This window comes from Chanodichthys erythropterus, chromosome 4 (assembly GCF_024489055.1).
Source record: "Chanodichthys erythropterus isolate Z2021 chromosome 4, ASM2448905v1, whole genome shotgun sequence".
In the NCBI taxonomy this organism is placed as follows: domain Eukaryota; kingdom Metazoa; phylum Chordata; class Actinopteri; order Cypriniformes; family Xenocyprididae; genus Chanodichthys; species Chanodichthys erythropterus.
This window is the reverse complement of record NC_090224.1, coordinates 6,452,459-6,468,131: the sequence shown is the minus strand read 5'-3', so window position 1 is coordinate 6,468,131 and position 15,673 is coordinate 6,452,459. Positions and strand designations below refer to the sequence as shown.

Sequence of the window (15,673 nt, the reverse complement as noted above, 5' to 3'; positions counted from 1 at the left end):
TTAAATTAAATTTGATCGCCATATAAAGCGATTGTGTCTCTTCTGAAAATTTGAACTAAACCACTCGATTTCATATGGATTAGTTTTACAATATCTTTTATGAACCTTTTTGAAGCAACAAAATGGTAGTTGTGTAGACTAGACTGTCATTTAAAGGAAAAAAGTCTCAGATTTCATTTAAAATAACTTATTTTAAAATATCAGATTTCATTTGTGTTCCATAGGAAGTCCTACAGGTTTGAAACAACATGAGGGAGAGAATTGTGACAGAAGTTTCATTTTTGGCTGAACTAACCCTTTAAATTTGTAGTATATTTTTATTCTTATAAAATATTATTTATAAATTTGTATACATATTTTATTTTAGTTTACTATATTTTGTTATATTGTATTGTATTGTCATGTTAGCCAGCTAGACAACATTATGGCATATTTAAATCAGAATTTGCAGTCTTCAGTATAACGCAGAGAACAAAATGTTTGCATCAGCAAGTCATAAAAACAAGCGAGTAAGAAGGGTGACCGATTGGACAAGTAACAGTCAGTCTGAGATTGAGTTGGATTATTTCAGACAGGTTAGTGGATGGCATATGATGACAACACCCCAAAAAAAAATGATATGGAAATGGATTTGGTCTGCAGAATAACCTACTAGACACCATAATTACAGCTATTTATAGCTTGGAAGCATTCATCATCGTCTCTCAAAATATGCAGGTCAAGCACTCATATTTGATATTGTGGTGTTTTTGTGTTAATCTAAAGCGCATTCTGCACTGCTCAGTGCTTTTAACGCAACAAAACTGAGGTGAATGCTCAGCGATGCAGATCTTGGCATATCAGTTTGTACATTGTCAGTTTCATCATTGTTTAGTATAGGCTGCTTGACGTACATATAAGCACACACAATTGCTCACCTCATTCTTTTGAGCTCCTAAATGACAGCACCTGTCAACTGCGATGACACATGTGCTGTGTGTGTGTCAGAGAGTTGGTTCATTCAGAGACCACTCACATGTGGTAGTTGTTGGTTGCTGTCAGCACAAGGTTAACTGTCAACTGTCAGGAGCTGAACAGAACCTTGTGTGTCTGTGCTGTTCTCAAGCAAATGAAATCGCATGATGAAAAACGTGTGGTCGGATTATGTGGACTGCACTATACTCGTCACTTCAGAAGTGTTTGCACAGAGCCCAGACCTGAACACCTTTTGGGGTGAATTTGAATGCCAACTGTAAGCCAGATCCCAATCACCCAATGTCAGTGTCTGACCTCACTGATGCTCTTCTGTCCGAATGGGACAAATCCCACAGATTTGCTTTAACATCTGATTGAAGGCCTTCCCAGAATAAATTCATGTGTTTTTTTTTTTTTTTGTTTTTTGGCCATGCTTTTGAAATCAAACAAGACACTAGCAGTAAGGTCAGGCACTTGTTTTATTTAGTTTTTAGTTTTAGTAAGTATATTCATTTATTTATTATTAAATGAATAAATAAAAAACATTTAAAGGGTTAAATTACACATTAAAATGCCCAGAAAGCTACTAAAGACACATTTAAAACAGTTCATGTGACTACAGTGGTTCAACCTTAATGTTATGAAGTGACGAGAATACTTTTTGTGCACCTAAAAAAATAAAATAACGACTTTATTCAACAGTGATGATGGGCAATTTTAAAACACTGCTTCATGAAGCTTTGAAGCTTTACAAATCTCTTGTTTCGAATCAGTGGTTTGGAGTGTGAAAGTCACATGATTTCAGTAAACGAGGCTTCGTAACATCATAAGTGTTTCGAAATTTCAATGGTTCGCGTGACTTTGGCAGTTTGATTCACGCTCCGAACCACTGATTCGAAACAAAAGATTCGTAAAGCTTCGAAGCTTCATGAAGCAGTGTTTTGAAATCGCCTGTCGCTAGAATTGATGAATAAAGTCGTTATTTTGTTTTTTTGGCACACAAAAAGTATTCTTGTCACTTTGTGAACATTAAGGTTAAACCGCTCAGGCACATGAACGCCTTTCTGGGCGTTTGAAAGTGTTAATTAACTTGCTGTCAATGGAGGCCTCGCTGAGCCATTGGATTTTATCAAAAATATCTTAATTTGTGTTCCGAAGATGAATGAAGGTCTTACGGGTGTGGAACGACATGAGGATGAGTAATTAATGACAGAATTTTCATTTTTGGGTGAACTAACCCTTTAAAATATATTTTTTTTTATTGAATACATTACTTTTTAAAATCAGTTTTAATTTAATTTATTTATTTTATCTTGTTTTGTTTTAATTTGAATTTATTTTATTAACATAAAGTAATGTGATGCTTTTTTCTTTTTTAAATAAATTAGAAAATAGAGAAAAAAAGATGCATCTCTAGTTTTAAATGAATTTAACTTGTTAATTTTGTTTTTTAAGTTAATTCAAAATGACTAAATAAAATAAAAATCTCTTGTATGGTGTCAATGAAGGGGGTACTTGAGCCCTACTGATGGAGCTGTGGGGCTATATGAGACAAAAATGGTTGAAGCGCTGTCTTCTGGAAACATAAGATGTGGTAAAAATAGAGCTTTGTTTTTACAAGGATGGAGACAGTTTAAGGACATCTGTAACAGGCTAAATGATTCCCTAATTATTCGCAGTCATGGTTTCTCCCCTCCCTCCCTCGGCTCTCGCACACTCAAGCTTGTATTAGCTCTGCGATTGCTACAGACAACTTGCGCCTGGGGCAACCCCAACCGCAGCCCATAATGATCCAGGCTGTTGCCATGTTTACATGTGTGTTTATGTTTGAGGGAACGAGTGAGTGATGAGGTGAGCGTGTCTGGTTGAGCAGGCAGAAGAGCGAGGGAAGTTGGTGTCATCTCAAGCATAGATTTAATTAGCTGATGAATTCCAATCCTGACGTGCCGAAGCCGTGAGGAGTGTAGGAGTAGTATCGATGGTGGGGGGGGTCGGGCTCTATTAAGAAAGCCAAAAGAGAAAGGGTGTTCGCTTGTGCACGAGTCGCCTGGGGCACGGGGACTTTCCCGATGTCAGACATTAATTCTGCCCCCCTGACAGTTCCAAGTTGCTTTGGAAACACGAAGAAATTGCTTTCGCAGCACAATTTTCTACAAGTCTCCTGCTCACTTCGGATAACGCGTAAAATGCGGCCGCACTTGCATAAACAACAAAATCCCTGTAATTTCCATGTCTTTTCTTAGCCTACAAATGCATACAGGGAGCAATTTGGAGTTCACAGCACGCTCTCTTGCATCAACGCAATGGCTACTGCTACTAGAAACAGCTGGAACGAGTAAATTACGGTATCGGTGTTCCTCTAATAGCACTATTTTGGCATATTTGTGACATTTGAAATCCGTGTCTTGGCTGTTTGTTAGGAGAAAACAATGCCCAAGAAATGAAAATTGCTTGCGGGGTGGCAAGATGCCGTGTAAGCTCTCTGCGCAGTCTGAAGACATAAATCTACTTGTACCTGACAAAAACATGTCTCTCTTAGTTCAAACTGGTATGATTGAATGTTTTGGCTCACATTTAAGAGCATGTTTGCACAGTCCAAAAAAACTTAAAGCTAATTATCTCAGCAACGGTAATGATAGCTACTGGACGACCGCCAAGCAACACATCTAAAGTCAACCCATTGCCGCATTATAAGGATTATTTTGAAAGTGATGCGAATTTGCGTTGCGAAGACACTTAAACATCGTTTCAGTCTCACGATAATCAGCTGTCAGTCACTTTTTGTTTTCATGCTGAGGTGTGGTTGCAGATGCACACTTGGGTATTTCGAGACTAAATCAAATCATGCCTGTTGCAGAGGGTTTGTCTCAATGGAAATTCGTGTAGGTGCAATTCTGAGAACTGTGTGTCAAATTTGAGGAACAGGTTAGATTAGTTGGTCTCTCCCTCTCTTTCTCTTGCTCAGTCCCTGTCTGTCTTTTTCACCCTATCTTTAACATCTCAGTTTCAGTCAGGGATTCCCCGGCTCGCTCGTGTTTGGGAATCGAGTATGTCTGAACTCGTTAACTTAGAGCAGAGCGCACATCATGTAATAATTCTGTCGCATGATGTAGCACCCCAAACTATTTGCACTATTAAAGGAGTAGTTCACCCAAAAATGTACATTTATTTGTTAACTCTTACCCTTGTTCCATATCCCATGACTTTCTTTCATTTTCTTCCATGCAAATACAATTACTAGGGTTTCCAATTGTAAAATTGCAAAAGTACAAAACTGGTATGGTGCGCTATATTAATCTTATGGAGTTGTGTCAGAAACAGGCCTAAATTAAAATCATTTTTTACAGATATCTTGGCATCTGCTTGTTTTCTTTCCTGCTTGCATGAGACAAGTAACCATCACTGATTTGTGAAAAAACATTTTTTTGAGTCAAATCTTAGTTTTCCTAGATAAAGAATGCAATATCATCAGAAACAGAATGCAATATCATCAGATATTATCGTGTTGTTGTTCTTTTGATGGCTTGCAAGTTGTATGCACCGAATGCAGTTATTCATATACAACATTTAGTTGTTTGACACAATTTACTCAAGCTACAAGACAAACCCTTTGATGCTATGTGTGTTTTCAACTAACAGCAGACCATGCAACTCTGTGCAAACAGAGACACTTGAGATCAAGGATTTTGTGCCGAGTTTTATTACCAGACGGTTACTTGTTTTCATGTTTCCTTAAATTATGTTTATGTTGACTCTGGCAACTTTTTGGCTTATGTTATTGGGTTATGTCAGCACTGAATTTATCCATTTACTTGTATACTTTTGCATTTAGATCTTATGCATAAACGCTTTGTGTTTGCCAGATCTCCTTTGACCTGGCTGAGTACACCGCAGACGTTGATGGGGTGGGTACTCTACGGCTGCTGGATGCAGTGAAGACCTGCGGTTTAACTGACACAGTCCGCTTCTACCAGGCCTCCACCAGTGAGCTCTATGGGAAAGTACAGGAAATTCCCCAAAAAGAGACCACACCATTCTACCCACGATCCCCTTATGGTCAGCACACACACATGCATTGTATATATGTGCATGTGTATGTATATATATGTTCAAAAGTTTGGGGTCAGTAAGATGTTTTTTTTTTTTTTTTTTTTTAAGAGATTAATAGACTTGTTCAGTAATGACACATTAAATTGAACAAAAGTGACAGTAAAGAGATTTATAATGAACAGAAGAGGATAAGGGCCAAGCAATAATAAAAAAAAATAAAACCATCTCGAGATTAAAGTTGCTAAATTTCGAGAAAAAACTCGAAAAAACTCGAAATAAAATGTTGAGAATAAACTCGTTAAATTTCGAGAAAAAGGTTGAGATAAAATGCTGAGAATAAACGACTTTTTTTCTCATAATTTAACGAATTTGTTCTCATAATCGAACGACTTTTTTCTCGTAATTTAATGAGTTTATTCTCAACATTTTATTTCGACTTTTTTCTCAAAATTTAACAACTTTAATCTCAATGGTTTTTTTTTTATTATTATTGCTTGGCCCTAATCCTCTTCCGTAATAATGTTATAATGTTTCCACAAAAATATTAAGCAGCACACAACTTTTTTAATTTAATAATAATAATAATAAACATGATAATAATAAGAAATATTTCTTGAGCAACAAATCAGCCTATTAAAATGATTTCTAAAGGATCATGTGACACTGAAGACTGGAGTAATGACTGCTGGACATTCAGCTTTGCCATCACAGGAATAAATTATATTTAACAATATATTCAAATAGAAAACAGTTATTTGAAATTGTAATATTTCACAACTTTTTACTGTTTTTTTTCCATGAAATAAAATGCATCCTTGTTGAGCATAAGAAACTTACTTCAAAAACATAAAAAAATCTTACCGACCCAAAACTTTTCAACTGTAGTGTGTATTTATATTTTAAAATTTTGAAAATCATCATGTGTCTGAGATATTGATGGCATTTCTTTGAAAGTTTTATTGCTGTAACTCTCTATCTCTCCATTGTTTTTATTTCTCATTTTTTCATAGGTGCTGCTAAGCTCTACGCATACTGGATTGTGGTCAACTTCAGGGAAGCCTATAACCTCTTTGCTGTGAATGGGATCTTGTTCAATCATGAGAGTCCTAGAAGAGGTCAGAGTTTAAGACACACCACACAAAAGATCTGCCTACATACAGCAGATAGCTTTTAAAAAAAAAATGAATGTTTGGTTGTTCTAGTGCAGAGATACTAAAAGTACTTTGCTTTCTGGGCAACTTTCTGTTAAACGTAGGCCTGATGCGGTTTCATTTTCATTTGGTTTTGAAAAATGTGCAGTAACCAACAGCCGCTGCTATGTGTTAGACCTATTTTTATCACCTCATTCATCAAAATATATTGTCAGATTGTTGTTGGTCAGTGTTGGTCAGTCTTAACAACTCAACCTCCTTTTAGAGTTTAAACTGTAATTCTTGCACACAAATGCATTTATAATTCATAAATGCTTTCAGTATGTTAAAGGTTCACCCAAAAATGAAAGTTTTGTCATTTACTCACCCTCATGTCAAATGTACACAAAAGAAGATATTTCGCCACATTGAAATTATAAGGTTCTATCTGCATTTTGAGCAGTTTTGAGATATTGAGCTTCAAAGTTTTTGCATTCCATTCCTTTTGTTTTCTAAAAAAAAAAGTCCCTATATGTACGAAAAAATCAAATAATGTAAATAAGTTGTCAAGGAATAACTCAATTTTGACAAAAATGTCAGATAGAACCTTATCATTCCAAAGTGACGATTTTGAAGAATTTTCATTTTGAGGTGAACTTTCCCTTCTCAACTTCTCAACTACACTACAGTTCAAAAGTTTGGTTTCAATAAGATTTTTATGGTTTATTTAAAAAAAAATTATAACATTTAAAATGTAATTTATTCCTGTGATGGCAAAGCTGAATTTTCAACATCATTATTCCAGTCTTCAGTGTCACATGATCCTTCAGAAATCATGACGCTCAAGAAACATTCCTTATTTTTGGTTGAAATACAAAACCGAATAGCAAAACTTACAATTAACATTTATTTACATGAACGAAAACAACTGCTAAATGAAGTGTGGAAATCATTATATAGTGTTTTTAGGATTCTTTGATTAACAGATTTATATAATGCAGAGCAACATTTATTTGAAACACAAGTATTTTGTAGGAATATAAATATCTTTACAGTCTTTTATAAAAGTATTTCTTAAAAAAAAAAAAAAAAACAAGTTTTGAATAGCAGTGTATGCTCACTGCACATGCAAATATATATTTGATATTCAGGAAAACAAAAACACTTTTTATTTTTAGAACCAAAAGATAGATTACAATTTATCAGTCCATTTTGTGTTAAATTGTCTATTTTAGGTGTCAGTTGCTTAGTAACTAATATTAGCTACTAGATGAACCCTCTGGAGTGTGATTATCCCATGAATGCGCTGTCAGTGTTGTGATGACAGTCACGGCGCGACGGAACTGTTTACATTGCAAGTGTGTGGCGTTATGCAACAACTAGATTGCTTCCATTATAAGCGTTTGAGGTGTCGATATCTTCAGTGATTGTAATCAGAGCAACAGTTTTGTTTTATCACATGAATAAAAAGTGTTTCATTTCATTTCTAATTCAGACAGAATCCTACCTATCTAGCCAACAGGCTAGGTTTTGAGACATACAGTAACAGCCCTGCTAGACTACATTGAAGGAAGTGATGCAAGAGTCCAGGGAGAATGTTTTGTGTGTGGCCAGCTTCATTGTAATTGGTTTACGGGGGAGTATCATGACACAACATTTGGTAAAGGGTGCAGCCATGACATCTTCTCAACAACAAGAGTGTTGTTCTGTGCCCCCACCCACAACCTCAGAGCACAGGAAGAGCAGTGATGTCATCCACTAGCGTTAGTGGCAAGAATTTTTGAGCCGGTGACAAGCATAGCCAACTAGACGTGTAATCGCGTGTGTGTGTGTGTGTTAAAGGAAGACGAGGAAAGGGAGTACAGGGCTGGAGGAGGGTTAGAGATAGCTAGACAGTGGGAGAGATGGATGGGATAGTGTTAAAAAAAAAAAAAAAAAAAAAAAAAAAGCCAACTTCATTTCCTGTCCGATCACCGTGGTAGCCTCCCGTCATTGGGCGGGCCGGCAATGATGAGTTAATCTGGTTTGGAATTCACTTTGGAATTTCAGCCGGTGTCCACTTACACCAATAAACAAACCAGCTCCGAAAGAGTTTACGAAAGATGAGAAGAGTAAAATAATCTGTTACAAATCCGCCACAGAGACGTCTGGGGTGTGTGTGCATGTGAAAGCAGTTACACTTTGACACCTATTCAGATTCGTACGTCTAATAGTGTGCGGTTCTAGAAGAGAGAATTGGTCATGCCAGTCAATCAGACAACATCTAAGGGCTCCTCAATTACGCACTCGTCTCTCGTCTTTTTGTTTGCTCACATTCCCTCTTTCCTGTTGAAAGACGAGCGTTTTAAGAAGTTAAACCTCTCCAGGTGAGAAGGGCTGCACCTGTATGAAGGTGTCGATGGACCTCTCACCTATCGCAGACACAAACATGCACACGTACACACTGCTGGATGAGCTGTGAGATGTTTTGCTCTTTTACTTCTCGTGTACCCACCTCACACACCTGTGTTTGTGTTGTTGTGCTGTCATGGCAACAAAGAATGGAAGTGAATGAGATGCTCCTTTAATGTCTCAAATTAAACGTCACTCCTCACCTTGTTTATCTCACTTTCTGTTTCTCACTCTCTATCTTTCCTACGCTTACTCCCACATACACTCTAAAGTTGGCATAGTTTGTTACTTTGGTCTCAACAGTAAGGATTTTTTCTGATTGCCCGGTTGGGCCAATGGTTCAGATTGTCTACTTGCCCTGTCAGTTTCTTCACTGGCCCCAACACAGTTATTTGTAGTATATTATACATGATTTTCTCTCATAGAAATATCATTAAAAAAAAAAACCCTCTGCACACTACTTGAGAAACACAATCAAAAATATATTTTCAATCTTGGTCACATGGTCACTATATTAGGATTGATTAATTGAATATTTATTTGGAATTATTTGTCTTTTTGTCTTTATAAAAGCTAATAACTACCTATGATTTTTTCATGTGTGTGAGGTTCATTGATTTATTGTTCTATTAAAAAATATAAAATTATATTTATGATACAATTTGTTATATATAAAATATTATTTTATATATTGTATTATGGATATAATTTTATATTTTACAATTATAAATTTCATATTTAAAAAATATTTTCATTATACATTAACAAATAATTTTTTGTTTTTTTCATCAAATTAATCAAATTTGCAATAATAACTGCAAGTTATACAGTCCTTAGTTACATTTTCACAACCAAAATATCACAGAAAACAAATTTCCGAAGTAAGGATGCACCGATGTGAAAATTTTGCCCGATATCGATAACCCATAACTTTTTATATTTGAAAGCCGATAACCGATATATTAGCTGATAAACCTAAATCCAAATTTTTACATAATTTTTGAAAGCCTGATTACAAAAACAAAAGTCTTCCCATTAAAAGCTATGTCCCAAGCACACAATTATGATGTTCTCATTATAATTTTATGTAGCCTTCATGACAGCGCTGTATGTTGCACTTAACTATTTTCCTTTTTGTAGTGATTTCAATTATATTTCAAGCACTTCAAAACCATCACGGTGAACAGTGCACATCTGAAGTATCTCAGCTGAAGAAAATAATCCATTATTTATCAGCTTTAATAAATTGGCCAAATTTTCTTATTGGGCCGATTAACGATAACATTAAAAATGAACATATATCGGCCAATACCGATATTGTGGCCGATATATCGTGCATGCCTATTCCTAAGCATAATGATGCATGTACATGATTATAAAAAAAAAAGTAAAACATTGCACTGACCCAATAGGGCAAGTGACCATTCATTCTCACACCGACACCCAGGTCAGCAGGCCATCCATACTTTTGAGTGTTCTTACTGTTTTTCTGGTATGACACCGCTACTTTGCCGGTTCTGAAAGAGATCAGGGTGCTGGTGTGTGTTTTTGTCATTCGTTTAAATGAACGTGGCAGTCCGACGGTAGTGTGTGCATGCTTGCGTGTACATCTGCATGAATGTGTGTTCAGACATGTGTCAAGAAACAGGAACAGGGCCTTGTACTGACAGTCATTTTTTTTCACATGCTGGAAATATCTGAGTGTTAGTGACTGATAGACCAGACATCTTGACTGCACTTTATTTCCACCTGGTTTGGCATGGTGTCTTTCCATCCATTAGAAATTTCACATGGATACTCTGCATTACCCTCATTTATTACTCTTAAAATGTGCATTGACAGAGCCCGGGCACATTCCCGCTGCCAACACGCACACCTGCAGGTCCGCCGCCTGTTTTGAGGCTTTGCCGTGCTCTTGTCCGCATAATCACGGCCTAAACCAGCCCTAAACTGGGTTGTTTTAGACTTGATGAGAGCGAGCTGCGGTCGACTCCCTGCGACTCTGCTCCTCGTCACAGCTTCCCACCGTGTGCTAAGAGACGGCATAATTACACTCCGACTGGAAACAGGAGCCGGTGCGCGGAAATGGCCTGTCTTGGACTTTTAAACACACTTGCACACAGACGCATAGCCGACCCATTATTGCGGACCAGGGTTTGGTCAATTGACTTCAATTCGCATTACCCCCCCCCCCCCCCCCCCTTTCTTTCTTTTTTTTTTAAATGAGTGAACAGAAATCAGATCCTTGAGTCCCCCCCCCCGTGGCGTGTCTGTGACGACGGATTGACCTGGCTGTTTATAGTGTGGTATTTTAAACCGCTCTTCTCTTGCCAAGCTTACACACCTGGTCATGAGCTGCGTTTAGCACGGATTAGAAAGAGCCCTTTGTGATAGCAGCAAGCCTGCACACGGGGGGCCCATGACGGACATCCTGCAAGTGGAAAGAGACCACTCACTTATGATTTTTTTTTTTTTTTTTTTTTTAATTTTCGCTTCAGGTTACGTTGCGGATCAGGGCTTAGCAGTAAAGATGACCCACTGGCTCAGGGCCACTGTGAGAAAGTTTTGAGTCAGCGCTATATCTTGTTATAAGCATTGTAATGCCTTGCAAATGTAAACATGGTTTTCTATGACATTTAGTTATAAATTCTGCTTATTACAAAAACTATACATCAATATTTATTAATAAAGAAAACTTAATGTTTTATAAAAATGAGATTTATGTGTGAAAAATGTTTAATAATAAATACAGTTTTTAACCTTTACACTGCATTTGGCAGATGCTTCTATCCAAATTGACTTGCATTGTATTCAAGATTTACATTTTCATGCATTCCCTGAGAATCGACCATGACCATGGCGTTGTTAGCGCAGTGATCTACTGTTTGAGCTACAGCAATGCTTATTCATTACTTTAAATAATTTTCAAATAAAATTTACATTCACACATTTGGGAAACTTTTATTCAAAGCAGCTTACACTGCATTAGTATACATTGCAAGTATACATTTTATCAGTTTACATTTCCTGGGAATTGAATCCATGACACATGACGACTTACTTTACTTTTAAGTAAATATTGAACAAAAGTGGAAACAGTTACATATTTAAAATGATACATTTAAAAAGTGTAATCATAAAATGATTGATTTAAAAAAAAAAATGTTGTGGCCAGTGGAACATGATGGCAAAGCAAGTAGAAATCTAGCCTGACCGGGCATGCAGAAGAAAAAAAATCCTTAGCGAAAAAAAGATGAAGATATTTGTGATCTAGATATTTGTGAATATCTGTATTCATTTTAACAATGTTTTTGCGTGGGTATGTTTTAGACCGCCCCAATTTTGTAGATGACTTTTGCTTTGTAGTTATAGGCCATGATCTTCCCGGCATTGCTGATTCTCTCCAGAAAACTTTTATGGCCAAAAACGCACACACATGCAGGCTTCAGCCCAAGTCAAGAGCGTAATAGTCGTCATTCACTTATACACTTAAAGTAAGTGTGTTCCTGCTCTGACCTGGGCCTGGCATTATAGGCGGTGGAGGTTTTCGTCTAGAACTCCCACCTCTGTCTGATTCAAGCTATAGCACAACTCAGCAGGACATAAGACTGTCCAAGGTTTCCCACAGATGAAGCATATGTGTGTGTGTCTGGCAGCTCAGTAGGACTTTGGACTGGCTTACAGATTCTCCAGGGTGGTCCACTGACTAGACAAGAGTCTGATTTTATCCCAGTGTGTGAATGTTAGTGCGATGTTCGGCCTGTGCGTATGAGAGGGACACATTGACTGTTCGTTTTGGCCGAAACGAATGGATGTTGAAACAAATTTGCACTGACATTATGCATGGGGGAGGAGTGGATGTAATGGACAGGTACAAGAAAAGATTAAAGAATGAAAAAAAGACAAAACTGAGGGAGAAAGCCTGACAAGGCAAAATAAATGCTTCATACTATTTTTTTTTTTTTTTTTTTTAAACTATGTGTGTACATGTTTTTTCAGGTTCGAATTTTGTAACTAGGAAGATCAGTCGCTCTGTGGCGAAGATCCATCTCGGGCAGTTGCAGTGCTTCAGCCTGGGCAATTTGGACTCTAAGCGAGACTGGGGCCATGCCAAAGATTATGTGGAGGTACTCACACACACTCAACACAAATTCAGTCTTCAGTTGTTTTAAGGACATTTACATGTTTACGTGTGATTGTATGTAGGACTGAACGACTACAAATAGCATTCATGTGTCTACGTGTCCAATAGACATCAAGTTCATCCATGCTATGTTACTTACCAAAGTGTTGCCACATTATCTGTGTGAGTCACTCAATTGAGATTTATTTTGGACTCTGGTGTATTTGGACATCTCATTTAGGCTACGTTCACACTGCAGGCTGAAACGACCCCATGCGACCTGTATCTGATCTTTTCATGACAGTCTGAACGACACAGATCCGATCTTTTCAAATGTGACCCAGGCCACTTGGGTATGTGGTCCTGAATCCGATACGTATCCGATCTTTTGAAATGTGACCTCCGTCTGAACGGCCAGACCACATGTATCCGACCCGTACGTCATTGATACGCTACAAATGTCATAATTGTGCGTTGAAGTAGGCGGGAACGAGAAGATAAACAACAACCATGGCGGACGATGCTGCTGAGACCAGTCAATGGAAGGGAAGCGAGGTCACAGATTTAATTAATATTTGGGGTGACAGCTCTATTCAGGCCAAACTCTTATCGGAACCGGGCGGTTTACGAAAACATTTCCAGCAAAATGGCCAAGCGTGGTTACAGACTATCCTGGCTCCAATGCCAGCGAAAAATAAAAAGCCTCCGAGCCAAATACAAGGAGGTTAAAGCCTGGAACAAACGAGTGACGTCGTTGACCGTTGCATACTCTTCTGCGCATGCGGGTCACTTTTGGGTCATTTCACGTTCACACAGGAGATCACAAAAGGTCGCATTTAATTGAAAATGTGAACGGCCTTGCAAAAAAATCGAATTTTTAAAAAAAATCGGAATTGAGCATTAAGCCCTGCAGTGTGAACGTAGCCTTAGACTCATTTTAATTTAATTTGATAATCAACATACTGATTTAGCATGAGTTTGAGATGAGGGTTATCTATATGTATTTATTTTAATAATTATATACATTTACATATCTTTATTATTAATTAATAATTATATTAAATCTGATAAATCATGAATATGTGTTGAAAGACAGGCACTCAGTCATTCTGTATATCATATGAAAACGGTGCACATGCTTTTGTCCTAGTTGCATTAGTGCAACACATTGATGATTCAAATTCAGGTAGTGTTTTGTTTTGATGACTTGCCCTATCAAAAGTTTGGACAAGGGTTGTGTGTGAGAATGCATTGCATTCGGCTGCTGGATTGCATAATTTCTCGTTCTCATCATTTAGTTTGTTGTTACTGTTGATGCAATGTGCATTCCTGTTTAATAGCTGTCTGCATTCTTAGTTATTACTGTTTTAACAAGCATTACTATTTGTAGTAATGATGGATACAAAGTACATCAATTCAGTTGTCTTCTGTTGCTATTTTTTTAAAGAAAGGAATTCATTGGTCAAATGTTATGTCTCCATAAATATGTCAACATGTATCAGCCAGCTTTTTTGATAAAGATCCCAAAGTTCCTGATAAACTGGAATCCAGAATGAGAGCAACAGTGCATGAAATCACAAGCAACCTATTGACAAAAGATTATTTCTCTCTTGTGGAGTAGTTATTTGCAACTGCACTTCCTCTTCTGATGTCTGTTTATGCTGTTGTCATCCAAATTCGGTCTGCCCATTGAATCGAGTCCACCACAGACCCCAAAGCAACGCCATTGGCTGTAGATTGTGATATTAAGCATTTGTCATTTTTTTGATAAGTTAACTGCTCAATATACTATAAATTAAATAAATTATATTCCATTTAAAAGGAATAAATTACATTTTAAAATATAGTACATATTTAAAAAACTCTTATTTTATTCATATTTCACAATATAATTTTTATATATATATATATATATATATAAATAAATAAAAAAATTACATATATATATATATATATATATATATATATATATACAATCATCTGAAAGCTGAATAAATAACCTTTAATAATAAATAACCTTTCCATTGATGTTTTTGTTAGAATAGGACAATATTTGTCCAACATACAACTATTTGAAAATCTGGAATCTGAAGGTGCAAAAAAAATCAAAATATTGAGAAAATCGCCTATAAATTTGTCCAAATGAAGTCCTTAGCAATGCATATCCACTCACAATTTTTTTTTTGTTGTTGTTGTTGATGATATATTTACAGTAGGAAATTTACAAAATATCTTCATGGAACATGATCTTTACTTAATATACTAATTTTATTTATTGATTTATTTTTTTTGGGCATAAATGAAAAATCGATAATTTTGACCCATACAATGTATTGTTGGCAATTGGTACTAATATACCCGTGCAACTTATGATTGTTTTTGTGGTCCAGGGTCACATATTGTAGTGTTTGTATAATGTATATAGCCTATTATATAAAATATAAATATATACATATTGGAAAAAAGTAGAGTTAAAGTTATATTCATATTCATATATTCTCTTATACAACTATATATTCAGATTTGGAATTATACATTCAGTTTGGTCTGTCATATGTAATATGTATTTTGACCTTGCACTTTCTTTTCAATTTGCTTGTAATTACCCTCTGAGTGCACAGCCATGCTGTCGTGTTTATCCTGGATTAGAGAGACCTTTAGTTCCTTTAAGTTTTTGCCAGAGTGGGAGCTTTAGGTTTGTGTGTATACGCGCATGCATGTGTGAGCTGCTCCAGGTTTCCTGTGGGAACGCTGGTATTCCAGGCGGCTGAATCATGCAGCCAGGTTTATGTGGCTCAGAACTGGGCAGATTTCGGGAAATCGGACCAAAGCTGTGAGCGTGTGTATGTTTGTGAAAGTTGTGTGCGTGTGTGTGTGTAGATGGAGTAGATCAGTGTGGTTTGCTATAGAAACAGTCCATGCATTCTACTCCATGTATTTTACCTCCAGGCAAAAATATAAAAATCCTTTGTCAGATCCATAGGTTTACATTTTTCCAAACAGACAGTATGTCAATCATCTTTTG

At 36.6% G+C, this 15,673-nt stretch overlaps 1 protein-coding gene across 2 annotated transcripts in view; it reads left to right on the top strand.

The window, feature by feature from the left end:
* Positions 1 to 15,673, top strand: part of gmds (GDP-mannose 4,6-dehydratase) — an 88,975-nt gene that overhangs the window by 22,094 nt on the left and 51,208 nt on the right. For both annotated transcript variants that reach the window (XM_067382999.1, XM_067382998.1), the window contains 3 exons: positions 4,818 to 5,010; positions 6,015 to 6,119; positions 12,525 to 12,652. In XM_067382999.1, coding sequence (XP_067239100.1) covers positions 4,818 to 5,010; positions 6,015 to 6,119; positions 12,525 to 12,652 — 426 coding nt within the window. The remainder of the gene's footprint in view (positions 1 to 4,817; positions 5,011 to 6,014; positions 6,120 to 12,524; positions 12,653 to 15,673) is intronic.